This window comes from Chiloscyllium punctatum, chromosome 44, assembly GCF_047496795.1.
Source record: "Chiloscyllium punctatum isolate Juve2018m chromosome 44, sChiPun1.3, whole genome shotgun sequence".
Classification (NCBI taxonomy): domain Eukaryota; kingdom Metazoa; phylum Chordata; class Chondrichthyes; order Orectolobiformes; family Hemiscylliidae; genus Chiloscyllium; species Chiloscyllium punctatum.
Window position 1 is genome coordinate 37,043,365 of NC_092782.1, and position 23,155 is coordinate 37,066,519.

The window sequence follows — 23,155 nt, forward strand, 5'->3', positions numbered from 1 at the left end:
TCTGACACTAAAGATATACATCTTAAAAGAAACTGGAACTTCTAAAAAAGTGTAAGCTAAATAGCCTTTATGAATTTGCTGTTCACTGACCACTCTGGAAACATGTCTGGTGAATTCATGGTGTATGTTCATTATTTACTGTAAGAACATTTGAGAGCCATCTCTCTTTTTGTGGACTCTCTGTAACAAGCAATTCTTGTAGTTGAAAAAGCTGGTAGCTACCTGTCCACATTACTTAAGAGGGTCTCAATTATATTTTCAATCTTTTACGTGATTTTAACTTGGTGCTTCCACAAAATTGTGCATCAATAATTAAAAACACCACTATTTACCAAATACTCATTGCAAGCAATTCACTTTTCAACTTTTCAAGAAGAATGTATCATTATTTCTGGAATAAACTATTAAAGTAGCTGGGATGAAAATATTTAAGGAATCAATTTTCCAGACTAATAACCTTATTCTCATTCAAATCTGTTACTATGATAGACTTTACAAATATCTTACTGTACTATAAAAAAATAGAATATGCATAGGAAACTAGGATATGATCCATTTTCAAAAATGGTTATTCTGCAGGGTAGCAGTGCTACTTCATTTTTAATTAGGTTTTTATAGAATCATAGAATTCCTACAGTATGAAAGCAGGCCATTTGGCCCATTGATTTCATATTTCCCCCTGAACAGCATCCCACCCAGACCAACCCGCACCCTCCTCTCCAACCTCTAACCCTGCATTTCACACTGCCAATCCACCTAACCTGCACATCTTTGAACAGTGGGAGGAAACAAGAGCACCTGGAGAAAATCCGTACAGAAACAAGGAGAATGTGCAAACTCTACACAGACAGTCGCCCTAGGGTGGAATTAAATATGGGTCCTGGGCACGATGAGGCCGCAGTGCTAAACACCATGCAAAAATATTTCTGAATAACATATATATTTAAAAGAAATCATTATTTGGCTTTACCCTTGATTGCAATCACAATAACTATGCAGTAACTCAAATCTATGTAATCCAGGCCATTTAATTTTTTTGACATATTTCCTTCTCAATCAGAACCTCCTGCAAATGTGGAACATGGATCCAGTCACTGATAAAACATTGCCAAAAAATGAAAGGACCCATCAAAATTGAAAATACTTAATATGTTGACCAAATATACAGGTCTTTAGTAAGGCCAAATAACCAGTTTTACACAACAAATGGAGGGGTTTTTTTGGCACATTAATAGCAGTATTCAAACATTAAATTAGTTTGTAGATCCAAAATGGATTATACTGTACATTCATTTTAATTAGATGCAAACTTATTAAGTCAAAAATTGTAGATCACTTCAAAATAAATTAGAACTATTTCTATATATAGTCTGTACAAATATGCCAAAGCTGTGGCAGTACTGTGTTTTACAGTTTTATAGAATCATACAAAACTGCATGTTTGAACAAACTCCTTGACACAGCTATTCAATTAAATCTTCTCCCATTCCCTAAAACTCTTTTCAAATGAAAGTTTCAACTAAAAATCCAAATTGGTATTGAAACTGCTTCTACAGATTCTAAATTACAATTAGGCTGCACTAAATGGAAACACCCCAACTTCTTTGCCAATTATCCTAAATGTATATTTAAATTTCTGGTCAGAAACTCTTCTGTCGGTTTCAAGAGTTTCTCCCTATCTACTTAAAAGACTTGTCATAAAGCAGTTTCTCAACCTCGTCCCCTCTATGGAAAACATTCGCAGCATTTCCAGGTAACTGAAGGTCACATTCCTTACTCTAAGTCATTTAAACCGAGATAATAACACACTGGCACAAAAATCCCAGGAAAATACAGCGCGTACAGAATACTAACACAGCGTTTTCCCCTTACGTACTGATCTAGCGGTCTGTAGCGTAGATGCAGCGGCAAATTCTGCGTGGTTTTATTACGTGACCAACAGCAAGAATAAAGGGGAAGCCACAGATAAAAACAAATTGTGTAATTTTAATAAGACATCATTGACGATTCATGCATTAGAGACTGAGGGAAGCAATTGAATAGCTGATTTGACTCAGAGAAATAATCCAAACAAACCGGCAAGCCTCGCATTAACGTTTCAGCATCTGAAATCGCGCGAGGCCACCCCCACCTTTCCAGTACCTTCGGCCGGGGCCGTTTAACGGTTTCTCCGACAGGCTGCGCGTGCGCTTTTGGGTTGTCGGCGACGATTGGAGAGAAGCTGCAGCGCGAGCGTGAATGAAGTTGGTGCAACTTGGGAGCAGATTCAGTTGTGTGTGGATGCGATTGAATGTCTGTGAAGACTGATAAATCCGGGGATAAACACCACATACATATACACACAGACAGGGCTGGCCTTGTGCCCATACTTGTTCTTTTTTCCCCTCCCTCTCGCAATTTTGTAAGAGATGGGGGAGGATCTCCCTGTCATTCCCAGCCGGTGTCAGCTGTTTACCCCAAGAAGAGATTGAAATGCGTGTTTGCGGAGAACGACGGCGGAGGGGGGAAATATATTATCGTCCTATGTATTTGTGACGTGTGCATTTTAAAAGAAAACTGCAAATTGATAAGGCCTCCTTCTCACTCTTCGTTTCTGCCATCATCGTCATTTTACAGGGCTCCGTGGAAATGTCAAGGAAAGTTGCGTATTTCGCTGTCACCTCCAAGGCTCCGGGCTGTTCTGACAACTCTATCAGGCTTCGAATCTAGTTTTGCACCCTCCCCTATTGTCACACGCCCAGGCTGCTACAGGAACGATGTCCAAGGTATTAAAAAAGAAAAGTCATTGGACGAGTAAAGTCCATGAAACTGTGATATGTAGAGATAAGGACGGGGAACTGAATGTGGAGATCAAAGGTGGCGCAGAGAATGGTCTGTTTTCGTATCTGGGAGAAATGAAACACAACAAAATTAACTACCAGGATGGCAAACTGCATACTGATGAGTTATTATTGGAAGTCAATGACACAGCAGTGTCAGGGCTCACTATTAGAGATGTACTGGCTGTGATCAAGCATTGTAAGGACCCAATTCGTTTGAAGTGTGTCAAACAAGGTACAGTAATCTTCCAGTAATGTTGACTGCCAGTTTATATTAGAAAACTATGTATTTGACACTCGTAATACGTCAATATCAGTTTTTGTCAGGTTTGACATATTGGAAATTGCTTTCCCTTGAATCTGATAAAACGCAATCATTGAAATAATCAAAAGTATGCAAATATAAAGTTAAAGTCTGTGGTCCTAACAGGTACAGTTAAGTATCCTAATTTGGAGGATTTGTCTTAGTATTCTTTTATGTCTAAAGAAATGTAATTAAAATGTTGAGAAGTTAATACGAAATATTTTCTTCCTCCTCTCAAATTAACAAGCCTATTAACTATTTTAAAATTGCCACAACTTTGCAGTACAAAGACAATGTACAGGTACAATAGCATTGCAGACAAGAAGTCTTAGATGATACCAGTATTATAAGGGTGAATGATGAGAACACTTTTGAAGTAAATCAAACTGTGTCATGAACTGAAATACTTGTGGTTGCAAAACTAAAATCTTGATTTATTTTATGCACAAACGCCACGAGATGAATACTTGTTCTAATGATTAGCGATTATTTTCTTAATATCCATAAAACATTATTTATTTTAGCATGAGTTCAAAGACATTGTTTTCTTTCTAATGTTATACAATGAAAATAGTGTTAATTTCTATGGGATAATTGTAACCATTGGATACTAGATATAGTCATATTAATTAACTGGTTGATCAGGAATTCTAAGAATGGATAATGGTGAATTAATATCAAGACTTGTATTCATAACATTATACTGTATATTGAAATGACTGCCTATCTTGTATAAAATTGTGTGGATGGCAATGCTGTACAAAGTTGACAATAGGTCGAAGATTATTAATTCTAAATAAGACATTTTCTATTTACTGCATTCCCTCCTCCAAATGTTCAGTTTGATCCACTCATTTATATAAATAGCAAAGTAGGTTATATTTCTAAGATTTTAATGTTTGATCAGAACAATGACCTATTCAATATTGCAATATATGTATTCAGGCAAACTGCGCAAAGAAAAATTGTATTAATAATAGCTACTTAAACTTAATTTTGAGAAATTACAGGAATGTGAATATTTGTATTGAGGATACAAGGAAAAAAACAAACTATAGAAGTACTAGAATCTGTATTCTTTTGGGGTGAGCAGGAGGTGATTGAAAAAAAAATCAACAACATAAATGTGAGAAGTATTGGAGAGGTAAGAGGACTGAGGGGGAAAAAGAAGCAATGAATCAGGACCACTTGCACAGTACCACATTGTAGTTTTATACATTTCTAAATAGCAGGTTGCATTTGACTAGTGGTTGAGAATTCTTTGCATGAAAATTTAAAGGAAATACAGTGAATGTGATTTATATGGATTTTTAAGGTTTTTGACAAGATACAATACAATTTGTAACAATAATGAATTGAGAGAAATTTAACCACATACATGAGAAAGGTTGGTCGGACTGTCGGAGACAAAAGGTACAGATAAAGTTAAGTTTCTCAAGCACACCATTTGTGAGTGATATTTCACAGAGGTCTTTATTGAAACTATTGTTGTATATGTAAGCAAGCAGGATTTAGGATGTGAAGGAACAGCAATGCAAATTTATTAATGACACGATACAGGATACACCAAATGACACGACCCACTATCACTAATTTGTATACATACAGACAAAGAAGGGCACCACTTTGACTGGGATGATGCACACATCTTAGGACACGTGAAACAAAGACACACACAAGAATTCTTAGAGACATGGCATTCTAACCAGAACACCATCAATAAACACATTGATTTAGATCCTATCTATCTTCCCTTGTAAAAAAGAACTGGAAATGACATTTCCCCCCTTAAGAAACCAAGGCCTATAAATAGAGAAGAGGGTCATACCACCAGCCCTTCACCGGAGACTTTCACTGATAATGTTACCTAGTATGCTGACAAAAAGTCTGAAAACAAACCCTCAAACTCAACGAGGTAACTTAAATATTTATGATACAGGAAAATATTGAAAATTGTAAATATTTTGAAAAACTGCTGGAAAACTTAGGCAAGGAAATTTGGAGCTAAATTCATGTGCCACCAAGGTAGGGAAATACAAAGCCCCATGCATTTTCTAAATAAGGGTAGAGAATGGGAGCAGATCACAGAACACTTTGAATTTAAATGAAGCATAGAACTTAGATGATTGAAGATGAAACTGAAGTTGAGAAGGATATTAAAAAGCCAGATAGAATCGTTGATCTTAAATAGGAAGTGAGCTAGTGACTCTGGTTAGGATAAGTGATTCGAAGAAAAAAGTACTTGCATTCAAAACTGAATGACCTGTATGTATTGCATAGCATTCTTAACCTAGGATTCTCTGTACTAGAAAAAGAAAGGAACTCTATTAGTTATTGACTTACTGGAATTTTAAGATAATAGTTTTGCTGTCAATTACAAATGTATTTGAGTAAACAAATAGAGTAGGTAGCTGGGAGAAATGCTACCTATCATTAACCCCATTCAGGCTAGCACTAACCTACAGTTGGGATCCAGTGATAATTCTTGGCCTTGGGTGGTGTTGTACGGGCTGTTTCCACCATCTTCCTGGTGGTACTTAAGTTAAAAGAGCTGGTCACAGGCCTTTCTGGAAAGACGTTGCATAGGACTCAGCAATTAATGGCAAGATCTTGGTTTGTATCTCTGGCCTGCACTCTCTACTATATTCTCGTTGCATATTCACAGTTCATAAAATATCCCATTGCTTTAAAGGAAGACCTTGGAATACAATATTACTTTTAAGTGCATGACAGTAATGTTCCAGGTTAATTTAGGAATATATGTTTGTAAGTAAAAATCTTGTCTTGCTGTGGTAGTTTTCTGAAAGGCATTTCCTTTTCTGTCACTGTCATATTTGGTGCTAAATGTTCATGTATGCATTCCGCCCAGCAGTGGTTTTTTGTCATATTCAGTTGCATTACACAAGAGCCAAGGTTAGAAAGTGTACACGGAAAAATGTAGCAGGAATTAGACTCAGAGGGAGTAATTGGTAAAAAGCCAAAGCTTAAGGCTCTTCATCTGAATGCACATAGTATTTGTAACAAGGTAAATGAGTTAGACAGAGGAGCAGAAATTAGGCCATTCCGCCCATTGAGTCTGCTCCACCATTCAATCATGGCTGATACGTTTCCCCTTGACAATCAAGAATCTATCGATTGCAGTCTTGATGGCACAAATAGAAATAAATAAATATGAATTGATAGCTATTACAGAAATGTGGTTACACGGTGACCAAGACTGGGAAATCAACATTCAAGGGTATCTGATGTACTAAAAGAATATGTAAAAAAGAAAAGGAGATGGGGTGCAGTGGTGAGAAGTGATATGGTTGCAATAGGTCATGATGTGGAATCAGTTTGTGTGGCAATAGTAGTCAAAAGGGAAAGAGGTCATGAGTGGGAATCGTTTATCAGCCACAAAGAATTGCCTCACTGTAGGACAAAGTATAAATCAGCAAATAATGGAGCTGTGTGAGAAAGAAACTGCAAGCACTCCCATTTGCCACTGGAGATTTTAATCTGCATATTGACTGGACAAATCATTTGGGCTAGGCTAATATGGAAAATGAATTTCTAGAATGCATCAAGGATTGTATCTTTGAGCAGTATACTGCAGAAACTACCTGCAAACAAGCTATTTTACATCTAATAATCTGTAATGAGATAGAATTAATAAGGGATTTCCTAGTTAATGACCTTTTAGGGAGGAACGATCACAACATAGTCTGAGGAAGAGCAACTCGGGTCTCAAAACAGTGACCTCAACTTAAATAAGAGCAATTGCAGAATTGTGATGGAAGAGTTCTCTGAAGTGAGCTAAGAAAAAAAAGACTGAGGGGAATGTCAGTGGGCAAGCAATTGCAGTCATTTAAGCAGATATTACGTCATACTCAGTAAAAGTTTGTTCTAGTCAAAAAGAAGAGACAATGAGAAGGATGAACCACTGATGGTTAACAAAGAGTCTAGGAGAGAATCTCATCAAAAACTGAGGGATATGTAGTGGCAAAAACTAGTGGTAGGCCAGGGAATTGGATCTTTTTTTAGAAACCAGCAGAGGATGACTAAAAAACAAGTAAAGCAGGAGAAAATTGATTATGGAAGAACATTGGCAAGAGCAGCAAGAACTTCAACAGGTGAGCAAAAAGAGACTAGCTAATCTATGTGTTGGGATCCTTGGAGAATGCAACCATGGAATCGATAACAAGGAATTTAAGATAATTTAAACGAATATTTTACGTTGGATTTAATGGTTTAAGGACACTATAAATATCCCGAAGATAAGAGAAAATGAATGTGCTAATGGGAGAACAGATTTTGTAACAATCCCTCACAGTGAGCAAAGAAGTATTTGACTGATAATGGGATGAAAGGCAAACAAGTTGCCAAACCCTAATGACCTGCATCCAAGGAGTTTGAAGGAAGTGACTGCAGAGATAATGGACGATAATATTCCAGAACTCACTGGATTCCATGGGAGTTCCAGTGAATTTGAAAACTGCCAATGTTCAAGAAGGATGAAGATTCTCTTTCCCAATAATGAGGTTCTAATATAGACCAATTACCCTAAAGTCTGTAGTTGGGAAAATGCCAAAATCCATTGTTAAGGAAGAAAAGCTTACAGGACATTCAGAAAAGCTCACTGCAATGAAACAGAGCTAACATGGTTTTGTGAAAGGGAAATCATGTTTGACAAATTTGCTGGAGTTCTTTTAGGACAAATAAGCAGAGTTAATAAAGGGGAACTTGTAAGTGTAGCTAATTTGAAATTTTAGAAGGCATTTGATAAGGTGCCACACAAAAAAGTGATTGTACAAGATAGAAACTCAAGTTTTGGAGATAATGTATTAGTGTGGATTGAGGATTGGTTGACATAAATAAAACAGAGTTTGGATTAATGCCTAATTTTCAGGTTGGTAAGACAAAACTTGTTTAGTACCTCAAAGTTTTCAATTATTTACTTGAAGGAGTGGGGGACAAAGTATAAAGCAATTAAATTTGCTGATGATACAGAAATAAGTGGGGGGAAATATTCAAGTCATAGTCACACAGCATTGAAACGGGCCATTTGGTTTACCATGTCTATGCCAACCAACAAACGCCAAACTGCATTAATCCCATTTACCTGCACTTTATCCATAGCCTACAATGCCATAACATTTTAAGTACTCGTGCAGATGGTTCATAAATGTTTTGAGAATACTTGCTTCCACCACTGACTAGAGCAGCATGTTACTTATGTCCACCACCTTCCGAGTGAGAAACAAATTTCATCAGGTCTCCTTTCAGCCACTTGCTCCTCATATTTTTGTGTACCTCAATCAGAACCTTCCCACTTACCTTCCTCTGCTATAAAGAAAACAAATCTAGTCTGTCCAGTCTCTTCTCCATAAACTAAGACTTTTCATTTCGTGCAACGTCCTGGTGAATCTCCTCTGCACTCTCTCTTGTCCAATCATGTTGTCCTGACAGGGTAGTGACTAGAACTGCGCACAGTATTCCATATGTCGTGAAACGAATGTTTTATAAAGTTATAACAAGACTCCCTTGCTCCGAAATTTTATTCTTCCTTGGCGAATGAAGGCAAGCATCCCGATGAGACTTCACCACCCTATCAGTGCTGACACATTCAGGGATCTGTGGACTAGTATATCATTTTCCTTTGTTCCTCAATACTCCTTAAGGACCTGCCATTTATTGTGCAAGTCCTTCCCTTATTATCCCTCCCAAACTGCATCATCTCACACTTATCAGATTTAAATTGCTCTGCCCAATTTACTAACTGAACAAAGTCAGACTGTAGCCTGAAACAACTTTCACACTATCACCAACACCACAAATTTTCATGTCTTACCTTTTCAACCAGCCTATCACGTGGGACCTTGTTGAAGGCCTAACTGAAGTCCATGTAATCCACATATCTGCACTAACCTCATCAATATATTTAGTCATCTTTTCAAAAAGCTCAAATTAGTCAGACAGTGTCCCTTGAACAAAACTGTGCTGGCTACTGTGATGAGGATATAAGGAATCTGCAAAGGACTATAGGTGGATAGATTGAGTGAATGGGGAAAAATCTGGCAGTTGGAGTTTAATGTAGGAAAGTGGAAGGTCATGCATTTTGGGTGAAAGATCTAGAAGATCTAGAATGGAGAGAGATTCCAAAAAACGTGCAACACAAGGGATCTAGGTGTTCTTGTGCATGAAGCACAAGAGGTGTGTATACAACAAGTATTAAGATGCCAAATAGAATTTTGGCCTTTATTGCTAGGGGGTTGCGGTTTCAGATGAGGGGTGTCTTGTTAGGACTGTCTAGGGTGTTAGTAAGATTGCACCTGGAGTACAGTGTATAATTTTGGCCCCCTATTTTGAAAAGGATATACTGGCATTTAAGGGTTTTGGCCGGAAACATTGACTTTCCTGCTCCTTGGATGCTGTCTGACCTGCTGTGCTCTTCTAACTTCACATCTATTGACCTTGATACTGGCATTTGAGGCTGTTCAAAAGAGATTCACAAGGTTTTCTCCTATGATGAAAAAGATTGACTTATCGAGAATGGCTAAACAAGGTAGGCCTTTATTCATTAGAATTTAGAATGAGGGGTGAAATATACAAAATTCTGGGGAGGCTTGACAAGGTAGTTATTGAGAAGATGTGTGCACTAGTGGGGCAGTCTTGAGCTAAGGGACAAAGTTACAGAATATCTGAAATGTGAAATCATTTCTTTTCCCAAAGGGTAGTGAATGGCTTGAATTCTGCACCCCAGAGAGTTGTGGAGGCTATTTAAAGAGTGGGCAGGTCGATTTTTGAAATGTCAGGGGTTGTTTGCTATGCTGAATTTGCACAAAGTAGTTGAGGCCTAGGGCAGATCAACTATGATCTTATTGAATGGTAGGACAGCTTTGAGGAGCCAAATGGCCAATTCTTGCCCTTTTTTATACTTATGTTCTTATGAACACTGTCAAGTTATCGTCCAAGTCACTCACCATCCTGATTTGGAACTATATCGCTGCTCATTCACTGTCACTGGGTCAAATTCCTCAAGCTCCCAACCATTAGCACTGAGGGTGGATCAACCCTAGGTCAACCTATTATAACCATGGATCCTAACCCTGGAATACTTAAGAACATTTCAAACTTTTAATTATGCCTTTTTAAAAAAGATAACATGCAATCAAAAGATGACTATGGCTGTTTGGCAAAGTGCTGTGTGAACACATGGAATGTTACATCTGGCTAAAGTGCACTAAGAGCAACTACTTGGAGGAAAATCTGTAGAGCCGCAATAGTTCTTCAAAAAGGAATTAGTGAGAGTGCAGGGCCAACATGTTACCATGAAGGTGAAGGGTGGGACCAACGTGTTCAGAGAACCCTAGATGTTGAGGAGTGCACAGGATTGGATAAAGAAAAGAAACTAATGGTAAATATTGAGTGCTCAAAACACTAGGAGTGTTTAGAAAGTGCTGCCAATTATAGAGTCAAAGAGTCATATAGCAAGGAAACAGACCCTTCGGTCCAACCATAATCCCAATTAACTTGTCCAACCAGTCTGCATTTGGCCCATATCCCTCAAAAAATTTCTTATTCATGTTTTTTTAAATGTTGTAACTGTACCCACATCCACCACTTCCTCTGGAAATTTATTCCTCACACAAACCACTCTGTGTAAAAAAAATTGTCCTTCATGTCTCTTTTAAATCTTTCTCCTCTCACGTTGAAGATATATCCCCATTCTTGAAATCACTCTTCTGCAAGAAAAGACACCTGCCATTCACCTTATCTATACCCTTCATTATTTTATAAACCTTAATAAGGTCACCTGTTGACTTCCTATGCTCCAGTCAAAAAAGTCCCACCCTATCTACCCTCTCCTTATAACTCAAACCTGCTATGCTTGGCAATATCCTGGTAAATTCCTCCTTCAGAGCTGAAAATGTGTTGCTGGAAAAGCGCAGCAGGTCAGGCAGCATCCAAGGAGCAGGAGAATCGATGTTTCAGGCAAGAGCCCTTCTTCGGGAAAGCTCTGATCTCCAGCATCTGCAGTCCTCACTTTCTCCTAAAAAATCCCTCCTTCAGCCTAACAATATCCTTTCTAGAACAGGACAACCAGAACTGGACACAAAATTCCAGAAAAAGCTTCACCAACCTCTTGTACAACCTCAACGTAATGTCTTAATTCCTATACTCAAATATTTGAGCAATGAAGACAAATGTGTTAAAGCCTCTTAACCACCCATGCCTATGTGTAAAGCAAACTTCAAAGAATTATATACCTGAACTCCTAGGACTCTTATTGTATAACAGGACAAAAGACTTTTAATTGTACAAATCTTGCCCTTGTTTATTTTACCAAAATGCAATACTTCAAATTTAATGTTGCTTAAAAATAAAATAAGAAAGCGAGGGGGGAGGAGGAAAGAAAAACATTGGCACATAAAATAAAGGAAACTTCAAAGTCCTTTCCTAACTCTATTAGGAGTATCTATCCAGAGGATAATGAGGAAAAGAGGAGGACCTATAAGGGACCAAAGTGGCAAACTGTTTGTAGAGCTGGAAGATGTGGGTGAAGTTTTATTTATTGGAAGGAAAACTGTTGGAAAAAGTCCTTGCTGAATTAATTGCTACATGGAGAGATAAACATTAATCAGAATTATCAGCATGGCTTGTTTGGGAGCTATCATGTCTGACAAGTTTAGTTTGTTTTTAGGAGGAGGTGACTAGTTGTATGAATGAGGTAAAAACAATGACTGCAGATGCTGGAAACCAGATTCTGGCTTAGTGGTGCTGGAAGAGCACAGCAGTTCAGGCAGCAGGAGCTCCATGGTTGCTGCCTGAACTGCTGTGCTTTTCCAGCACCACTAATCCAGAAGATAGTTGTATGAATGAGGGTAGTACAATGCTGTTGTATAACATGACTTCAGTAAGGCTTTTAACAAGGTGTGGCATAGAAAAGTATTCAAGAGCCTGTGGGATCTAGTGCAACGTGGCAAATTGGATCCAAAATTCGTTCTGTAGTAGGCTGAGACAGTAATGGTTGAACTGTTTTTGTGACTGGAAGATTGGGTTCAGTGCTATGCACCTTGCTGTTAGTGTACATTAATGACTTAGACACAAATGTAAGAGGTTTTATCCATAAGTATGCAGATGGCATAAAAATTAGTGGTGTGGTAAATAGAGAGATTGAAAGCCTTAGGCCACAGGAGATAGATGATTTGTCAGGCGGGCAGAACACTAGCAAACAATTTAATGCTGAAAAGTGTGAAGTGATGCATTTTTAGAGGACTAACAAGACAAGGTAGTACACAATAAATGATAGCACCCTCGGAAATACAGGGGACTAGAGGGAACTTGGTGTGCGGGGACAGGTGAATAAGAAGCATATGGGATATTTGTCAATGTTAGTTCAGGTGTTGAATACAAGAGCAGGAAAGATATGATGGAACTGTATATTATAATATTTAGGCCACATTTGTTCTCGTCACTGTATTAAGGGAAAAAAATATGATACACCAGAGAGGTGCAAAGGAGATTCACCAGTATGTTGCCTGGATAGGAGCATTAACCGAGATTAACTAGATGGCCACTTGTTTTAACTTAGAGCAAAGATGGTCGAGAGGGGACCTGAGTGAGATGAACAAAATTGTGAGGGGCATAGATAGAGGAGACAGAAGGGTCAATTATCAGGGGTCATATATTTCAGATAGAGGGAAGGGAGTTCACCAGGGATTTAAGGAAGAATTTTTCCGCCAGAAGATGGTGGGTCTCTGGAATTCACGACTGAAAGGAGCTGGGAACTATCACAGCATTTTAAGATGTATTTAAATGAACATTTGATGTGTCATAGCATACAAGATTATAAAAATTATTCGGAAGGTGAGACAAGAATAGATGAGTTGAAAAATGTGGCGCTGGTAAAGCACAGCAGGTCAGCAGCATCCAAGGAGCAGGAGAGGTCAATGTTTCGGCCATAAGCCCTTCATTACTAATGTGGATAAATGAGTTTGATAAGTGACACAGACATGATATGCCAGAAGGTAGTTTTCTGTACTGTTCAGCTCTGTGACCTGTGAACTATCAGGGAAACTTGAAACAAGTAGATTTGAAAGGAAAGGGTAATGTGAGGCTAATTAGCCTTCTTAGCAGAACACCATTACTGTGGATTATGTTCCAAATTACAGGCATTTTTTTGCTTATACATTTCCAGAAATTTACAAATAAAGCTTAAAAGCTAACTTCATCCTCTGGTCGGTGTCTTGGGTCGATATTTAATGTGTCATTAGGTTCATAGCTTGAGGATAGCCATTAGACACTTCTATCCTGCAGGTAAAAGAAAGCGTCTGGGTGTTGGAAGTTAGCTAAACCAGTGAAATCAACATTGAGTAGGTAACAGGTCAAAAACCTGTCAGTGGACTCCCCAGGCAAAAATCTTTAACTTAACTGCTTCACTACTAACATCACTGTTATCAATATTGTTCAATTTTATAACCACAATGTTTCATTATCTCTGTTTGATGGAACTCAGAGACTGATTAATATATCTTGTTAACTGTTATCTTTTACTCAATTCACATTTCTTATCTGTTTATTAGTGTGTAATGTTTTTTGGCTCTTGTGCTCAGTAGCTGATAAACTCACTTTTAACTCCAAAAGGAGCCAAATAAAAACACAACTACATTTAGATTGGGGAAAGACATGCATGAGAAAAAGGATGCTTTTTTATTAAGCTTGTTGCGACCAAATATATTATTTCCTGGGCATTACCTGCCTTCTAAATCCAGGTTGGCAAGACCAAAGATTTCCATGTTTACAGATTTGGTGATGATTTTGGCTGAGGTCCTTTTGTGACATGCAATAGATACCATTTCCTTTTGACGATAAAGGAAAGATTGACTTTGTTTTACTTCAAAAAAGTATACTGCTCCAATTAATCCAATTTTATTATTGTGACAATGATGCTCATTCTTTGTTTATTTTCATCTATAGTATTGCATTGTGAGGTGTGTTCTTTTTTACTGTTTTCGCAGGCGGATCCTTCAAAATAGCAAATAACGTGCTGTTATGCTAACAGTGACATTTTTAAGTATGTGGAAATGGGTATAAAAAGGTATAAATGCAGGAAGATTGAGATTGCATTGTTTCCCCCCCTATCATTAAATTTAATTATGAGTTGCTATAAACTGATTGAGAATGGTAATGGCAGTGTGGCATAAAACTCCTTGGAAAATATTGCATGGAATTTATGTAATATTTGTGGAATAAACCATTCAGTCTGTAATTTTTTCTTTGTTTCTCTGATGTTCAAAGCTCTCTGCTCTGTATATATACTAATATAATGGTGCAGGTTTACAGGAACATTTAGGCCAATTTAAATAATGCAAAATGTTAATTTGCATTTTAATGTTATCAACAAGAAAAAATTAAATTGGACACTGTTGATAACAACTTTACTCCAAGGAACAAACTTCATGACTTTTAATGTATTTGTCATATAAGAAACATTTTCCTTCTGTAACAACCATATCTCTCTATTGATTTGTATTTTGGATTGTGAACTGAAATGGAAAAATGACTGTTTTAGAAACCAAAGAATGTGGAAGAGATTGCTGCACTTTTTAAAAGCAAGCTGTGTCAGTATTCGTTTGAACTGCTGTTTACACTGTTGTTTGTTCAACTATTGGGGAGGTGTGGTTCCAGATGAACTGGAGCCAAGGAGTGTGTACAAAATGAATTTCAGCCAGCAACAAGTAGCTAATTGTCATTGGCAATTGGTCATCACTCCACAGATCAAAGGTCTTCTGTTTGCCAACATTTATCTGATTTGCTCCTAGATAGCTAAACAGCCCTTGAATTAGATGTACGAAGTAACTAAACCTCTGGAAAGGAAGCTGGAAACCTTTTCTCTGCAGGTAAAAACACCTAAAGCCTGAATAAAGCCAGTTTATTATCCCTTACCAGTTGCTGTAAGCTATTGTTTTTAACAAATAAGCCAGAAACCGTATGATTTGTAAACCAATTGCTCTGTGCTTCCTTTAAGGATGTGAAAAAGTCTTGAAGAGAGATAGAACAATTGGTGAATAGCCAGTCCTGGCAGTTCAAAAGGATCATTTCAACAAACCATGTGGTCATTGAATTAACTTCCTAATTTTTGTTCTCCACCCATAATGCAAAGAGTTTTCGTCTGTCTGTACATGTATATAGGGGAAATTTTACAGCAGGTTTGGAGTTTTAACTGGTAGACATGTATGTCCGTTGTTTGAAATTGTGTACCTGTTGCTAGATTTTATTTATTTGTAAGAAGTAGTCATTCCTGTTAAGTACCGAAACCTGGTCCATGCTTTCAACTAGAATCTAAAAGGCAGGTTAATTGTAGAATTCGACATGCTTTCATAACAAATGAGCGTTTTGATGGACAGCTCCACTGCTTATTGAATGATAATGTTTGCTGACATAAGTAATTAAGCTCGTGAAAATTAACTAAAGGGATATATTTATTTTCATAATGGATTAGTTGAAGGAATTTCAATATATCAACTTTTTCTGTTACTAATGAATATTTCTTCCATTATTGACAGTAGATAATGTCAGCATGCCACTTTTGAGGTTTGTCCATGGTGAGTTGGCATGAATTGACATAGAAGCTATGAAGAACCATGATAATGATTAAGGGGTTTGGGTGGCATGGGTTATAAAGGGTTATAGTGAATGGGCATTGGGTGGCACTCTGTATAAGTCCTTTGGGTATGAGTAGATGAACATAAGGAGGTACTGAAGTTTAAGGATCTGTAGGAGTTGGGTAGATTCGTACAGAATGTATGAGAGGCTAGGAAAAGGATAGAGAGTCATGGAGTGGCATAAAGTGGAAGTGAGGAGCAGTGAGCACAAGGCATATTTTATATTTTCATCTTTATAAAATTTGACTGCAATACTGAAGCTCCAATGTGGGATTTTCATCTATCCCACTTTCGGAATGACTTTACCAGGTCATCCAATCCAACTCTTAATACACTTCACCCCAGACTGAAAATCAGAAATGCAGATGCCATTTTAAAATGTCTGGTTCATTGAGCCAGGATTTTACCTTCCGCTGTGTGCTCAACCTGGAGTTGAACGAGAGAGCCTGGTCTTCAAGTCCTCATCTCCCAACTGGTAATAGTTTATTTCAGAATCATGTTAATAACTGCAAAGAATCCATGGCTTAAATTGGCTTCAAGTGTATCTGGATATTTGAGTTTCTTTGATTTACATTGCTAGGAACAGTTTCACATTGTGAAATTTTGCAAATGACCATTTCAACCAAATGTGTTGCAGCTTACTGATTGTGATATTCTGAGAAGTGTTTCCAAAGCTTTTGCAGACTGGTTCATTTTAATTGTGTTCAATTCAATTACTTTGTTAGCGAGTTTTGAGAAGATTTGTAGCTCAGGTTGAGGTTCTGGATGTCCGTTTGCTCACTGAGCTGGAAGTTTCATTTTCAGACGTTTCGTCACCATGCTAGGTAGCATCATCAGTGAGCCTCTGGTGAAGTACTGGTGTTAGTGACCCGCTTTCTATTTATGTGTTTAGGTTTCCTTGGGTCACTGGTGTAATTTCCTGTGGCGATGTAATTTCCTATTCTTTTTCTCAGATGGTGGTAAATGGGGTCCAAGTCGATTTGTTTGTTGAAACAGAATGCCATGAGTCACTCTCGCTAGTATCCTTACATACAGATGAGGAAGGACACCACTTTGACTGGGACAACACATCCATCCTATGACAAGCCAAACAGAGACATGCATGAGATTTCCTAGAAGTATGGCATTCCAACCGGAACTCTATCAACAAACGCATCGACTTGGACCCCATTTACCAACCTCTGAAAAAAAAGGAAATGATCACCACAGGAATTGATATCACCTCAGGAAATGACGTCACTGACCCAAGGATACCTAAACACATACATAGAAAGTGAATCACCGGAGGCTCACTGATGAAGTTACCTGGTATGGTGACGAAACATCTGAAAATGAACCTTCTAGCTCAGCGATCAAAATTACATCAATTGCTTTGTTTTTTTTCTGGATTGCAATTGACTCTTGGTGTTAGTCTGTGGGAATTTGGTCAAATATTAATGCAATTTAAAAGACCAACTAGAATATAATGGATATATGCTGTGATCTTGGATATTCTAAATTATCTGCAAATTATCTCATTCACTGCAAGCATGTTTTAGTTTTATGCAAAACTTTGGTTAGAGAAGCCACCTTTTTCATGTATTGATGGAAAGTTATTGGACATAATTCGAAACTCTAATCGGCAGTAAGGATTAATAAAAGTTAAATCACTTGAAAACCCATGGTAATATGAATACATAATTAAGTCATTCCTCAGCCATTCCTTTATGCTACTCATTGTTGTACCTTGGGCATGTACTGCCATTGAGGTCTCCATACATTTTTAGCTTATTGTAGTAAATTAGTTGATTCCTTCTCGAGTTCTATTGCAGTTTATCTTTCTTTTTCAGTCTTATTTAATGGCCATATTAATCTATCTTGGGATCTTCTTGTTCTGTTTGTGATTTTTTTTTCAGTGTGTAGCTTGTATATTCATGGGTTTCTGAATCATGCACCTTTAATTAATACTTTCTGATGTATGGGTATTCTGTCCAACAACTTTCTCCAAGTCATTAAAAAAGGTGTCTTCTATAACCCAGGGATTTCCTTTGATCCAAATTCATGCTTGCAGTGAATAAGATCATTTGCACGTGATTACACGTTTGTGTGTACTATTTTTCCTTGATTGGATTTCTCATACTTAGGTTATTTCTTCCAATTCCCTCATTCATTTCTTTTCAAAGTCTTATTATCCTATCCATTGGTGGTACTGGTTGTCAGGGAACTTGAAACGTAATGGTCAATGGCCATTAAAGGTTCCAGTACTGTGCTGAACTCTGGATGTAAAGCTAGATTACTTTAAGAGCACGATCTGGATGCAAATTATTCAATTATTCAGAGAGGTACGGGATATCACTATAAAATCCAAAATGTAATATTTAGATTCACTGCAAGACAGCTTTTTCTCCCAGCGTTGATGTACTTTGATTACTCAAAAATTAATATGGATTCAGTGGACTAGTTTCTGAGAGTTGAGAACAATTTAATTGTAGAAGCTGGGTGGAGGTTACCTCAGAACTTCTTAATTTTTTGAAGATCAGATAGAACAGTTCCAAAATATGTTGTCTTCAGTTGACCATAGATGTTTTTAACATGTTTATCCTTGACTTCCCAAGAAGTTGCGTGACTGGCAGGAAGAACATATATGGTTCCTGTAAATTGGACTATATATGAAGGCACAGGCTAGATAGAATCTTAGTCTTTTCATGCCTTTTTTCTTGCTCCTGTCAACCTCTGAGGTCACTGCTGCTTCTGTTTTTTTTTAAACTCTTGATCATTTCTCACTTAATTTTATGTTGATTAAAGCCACCAGCTGCTTCAACCTTTTTTAAATCTATTTATGAATCTTGGTTTCATTGCATTATATTGAGATAATTTTAGTCCTGATTGTATAGTTTGTAGCAGATGCTTTTCCTTCCTTGCTTGTTAATTCAAAATGATCACATTTAATTTGATTTCCCAATTCAACTCAAATGGATATCCTTTGTTTTTAAATTTTCTGGACTAATTGTCACCTACTCATGATATACTTGCACCTTTTTGATTATCAAGAATCCATCCACTTTGCCTTCAAATATTCATTGTCTGCTTCAGCTGCCTTTTCAGGAAGACAGTTGCAAAGACCCGTGATTATCTGAGAAAGTAAGGTTATTTAATTTATTTTAAATGGTTGACTCCTAATTTTAAACAGTGACCCATGTTTCGAAATTCTCCCTCAAGAGGAAACATCTTTTCCAATTGCACCCTGTCAGACCCCTCATTCTTAAGTATCAATCAAATCACCCCTTGCTCTTCTAAATGCTAGCAGATATGTCATCATCTGGGGCCATATGTTTTATCTTAATTTTTTTTAAAGTTACTGACAGCATTTTGATATGAAGGCATTTCCCCTGTCTCTCACTCTAGTCTGTGATGGCAGGCTACAGCTCTTTCCTCGTTGGACAGCCTCCTAAGGTGCTCTTGCTTCAAGAGCCCACCAACATCATCTTGCCACTAAGTGACTAATTCAATGTAGGTCGCACAGAATGACTGCTCCTGACAGGGCATGCTTGAAACTCTCTTTTCAATCCAGTAGTGTGGGTTGCAGCCAAAATGCAAAATCCTGCTATGGTCCTTTCTGTCACATGCAAACTACACAAGGATCAGAAAGAATTGAGAGTGACCAAATAGACTTAAATAATTTGATCAAAATTCCATTCTTGGTGAAATGTACATACAATGAATGTGCATTAAACAGATCTTGAGCAGCAAATTTCCAGATTTGTTCTGCAAAAATTTCAAGTGTTTCGGATACAGATTTTGATTATGTCACTTATCCTGAGACTAGTTGAAATTATATATTCTTATGTTTCCAAGCATTCCTGAAAACTCAGCATTTTCTTTTGTTGTGGCTGTATGGAAGCAAGATTTTTTTTTAAGCTTACTCTTGGGGATATGGCCAACATCAATGATGCAGTATCTGTTGTTCATACTTGACCTGAGGGCAATGAGAACTAGTTTTAAAGGATGAAATAGCTGTGGTCACGGGATAGTAGGGCAAATGGTTATATGGTTTGTGTCTGGCATTTTTGTGGGCAAATTTGACAGGTCAAAGGTAAAGCCAATTAGACAAATTGTTTCAGAATATTTATTTCTGTCTTTTCCCTGTTGTAAATAATATTTGTTTGTAATTAATGTTGCTTAACCTTGACTGTGCCAGTATGGTTATAGCTGTTAGCTAAGAAAAACCATGCTGACAAGTACTGTACATATTTGTGTGAAAGTATAATTTTTGAAACCAACACTTGCCAGTCAAAAGTCATGGAACAGACTTTTGCACAGATAATGTTTTTACGACGTTAACTTGTATACTTGATAATGGGACCCAGTGAAATCCAAAAACAGACCAATGTCATAGAACAAAGCAAAAACCAGCAACACTAAATAATTCTTATTAACTATTTGATATTTGTTTTGTAGAATTGCAAACTACAAATGTTTTGTCCATATTAATTATTTAATATGTATTCACTTTAAAACATTATGAACTTTAAAGATTTTCTCAAATAAATATATATCTGCAATGAATATAATCACCATCTTAATTCTCTGAATCATTCATCCCAATAATCTGGTTGTGAAACATGAATGTATGCAACTTCCTTGTAATCATCTTGTTACCCTCAGCACATTCATTTTTCTACATTTTAAGTATGAATTTGTGACATTGTTTGTTGGTAGTGATGGTGTCCCGTATTTCCACTCATTTTTATTTACTTTCCAACATCCATTTGTGATACATCTTTTAGCGACTGTCTTGGAGAGATTTGTTTAGACACACATCTAGGGTCTGAACAATACTTGTTAAACAGTTGAAAATCACTGTTACATTGGAATTGTTCAATCTGATTACATGCCCACTGAAGTGGGTTTTGAACATGCATCTGATGGTCCAAAGTTTTCTTTGCCACCCCCACCAAATCTCAAATTCCAGCCCACTTTGCCTATTCCTTGTAATTCTCTTCATCCAGCTGGCTATTCTTGTGAAGACAACAATGCCATCTTGAAATTTCTCTTTGCAAAGAGTTTTTCATTTGATTATAATCATTGGCTTTAAATTTATACTATTTACCAAACAAATTAGAACTATTATGAACAATACCTTTTTTGATGGGAACATCTCATGGTCAGCCATGCTTGATGTAGAGTTCTACACGTGGAGCTATAGACTTTGATAAGAGGCCAGACACCTTTCCAGGAGAAACTAGTTATGGAAACAGACATAGCATTTGCTTTGTATGCCTTGTATGTTACTAGACATAGGAAGCTTCTAAGTCCAAGAGAAGTTGGGGAGGGAATGGAATTGTTGAATTCAACACTGAACACTAAACTGGAGTAATGCCGGAAACTTAATGAACGATATGGTTAGTTGTTTAAATCATTAATCAGATTTTTATGTTGATTCTGCAGTAGTACATACAGCAATGTATGATTGAAATTATTTCTGTAACTTGATCTTGGGTCCCAGCATAGTATGCCATACTTGGACAGTCTTAACATAGAGTTTAACAATGATGCTTCAAAGCGAACAATTTGTCAATATATTGCTTCCATCCCAAACTGTTCAGACCAAAAATCATTGACTTGAAATGTTAACTCTGTTTTTCTCTCCATAGAATGCAGTGTATTTAAAATTCCCTGTTTTAACCCTTTAATTTAGTATTGTAATGAAACTTTGTCCTAGGTAAAGTAGATGAACATTGTACCATTTGCTTCATGTGTGGTCATCTCACATTCTCTCTTTGCCTTCCTTATCTCCATCTTAAGAATGCCTTGCACTGTTTATACTCTTCAAGGGATTGATTTGAACCCAGTTCACTATATCTAATGTATAGACGACTATGTGAAATAATATATTAAAAAAATTGCTGTTACCTCATGGAGGTAGCCAACTGAACCAAGTCAACCTTTCTACCTCTATTCACAGCACAGTAAAACTAAACCCTTCAAAGACCCTCATATTAACCACAGTGGTTCCTAACCAGACTTTTTTTGAATAACCAATCCAGACTGTGCAAATAATCAATTCTAGATACCAACGTTGTAGCTTTCATAAAAGAATTCACAATTTATTAGCAAGACAGTAACTTTTTTGAAAAAAGATAAGTTAAAGATATTGAGGTTCTAGTCAAAAATAAAAAAAACAAAATACATATAGACAACTGGGTTCAAATGAATCAGTGAAGGGCATTTTTAAGAGGGAGATCAGGAAAGCAAAGAGAGGATGTGAGCTGGCCTTGGCAAATAAGGTTAAGGATAATCCAAAAAGATAATGTACACTAGGCCTTTTCTGCAGTACTGTGTCCAGTTCTGGTCATCCTATTATACGAAAGGATATTATTAACCTGGAGAGGATTCAGAAGAGAATTACCAGAATATTGTTGAGAATGGAGGGTTTGAGTTATAAGGAGAGGATGGATAGGCTAGTGTTGTTTTTACCGGAACACAGGAGGTTGAGAGGTGACCTTAAAGAGGTTTATAAAATCATGAGGGATATAGATAAGGTGTCTTTTTCCCTTGGATGAGGGAATTCAAGACTAGGGGACATATTTTTAAGGCGGGAGGTGCATTTGTTTTGTACAGAGTGTAGTTTGTGTGTGGAATGAACTTCCAGAGGAAGTGATGGATGTTGGTACAGTTACAGTGTTTAAAGGATATTTAGATAAGTACATTAATAAGAAATGTTGGAGGACTATGTCCAAGTGCAGGTACATGGGACTAATTTAGTTTGGGATTATGGTCAGCATGGAGTGGTTGGATTGAAAGATCTGATTACATGCTGCATGATTCTATGACTCTCCAGCAGAGCAAAATTAAACAACAAAGTAATCTTTCAAATATTCATGCTTTAGCATCAGAAGCCAAACTCTTTCAGAAATACAGTTCCAGAAACTAGTTCAAACTCTGGCCCTTCCCTCAATTTAACCATGAGCTTCTCATGCGAGTTTGCTGGCACCAATCCCTAGATACTGACTTTGTTAATGGCCAAACATTAGCTATCTGGTTAAACATAATACTTCCCCTTACTTGTTTGTTTTTCTTTTAACACAAATTGCTACTCTCAGTTTAATAGTCAACTTCAGCTCACAGTTCTGAGTTCATAGCTCTATAGCCAAAACTGATAAAAGAATGAAATAAGAAGTGAAAAATCAGTGAGGGCTCTTACACTGGCCTGAAGATAGTGAAGGCACACTGGATAGTGTAAGAGGTAGAGACACATTGACGCAGTGAAACTTAGCCTGTAATATACAATTGCCATGGTTCCTTGCATTTTATATTGCAATAAATCACTTAGTCTAATATCTTTTCAAGTCATCAGTTCATGTGTTTAAGTAATAGAATCTCATTTAATAGAGGAGCTAGGCTGA

The 23,155-nt window shown here is 37.2% G+C and overlaps 1 protein-coding gene across 15 annotated transcripts in view; it reads left to right on the plus strand.

Annotated features, from left to right (window-relative positions):
- Positions 1-2,090: 2,090 nt before the first annotated feature.
- magi2a (membrane associated guanylate kinase, WW and PDZ domain containing 2a) overlaps positions 2,091-23,155 on the plus strand; it is a 685,460-nt gene continuing 664,395 nt past the window's right edge. For 5 of the 15 annotated variants that reach the window (XM_072562636.1, XM_072562637.1, XM_072562638.1 and 2 more), the window contains exon 1: positions 2,641-3,054. In XM_072562636.1, the coding sequence (XP_072418737.1) occupies positions 2,757-3,054 (298 nt within the window). In that variant the 5' untranslated portion in view covers positions 2,641-2,756. Of the gene's footprint in view, positions 3,055-23,155 lie in introns of all 15 variants that reach the window. The other 10 variants (XM_072562632.1, XM_072562633.1, XM_072562635.1 and 7 more) reach the window with 6 other exon arrangements.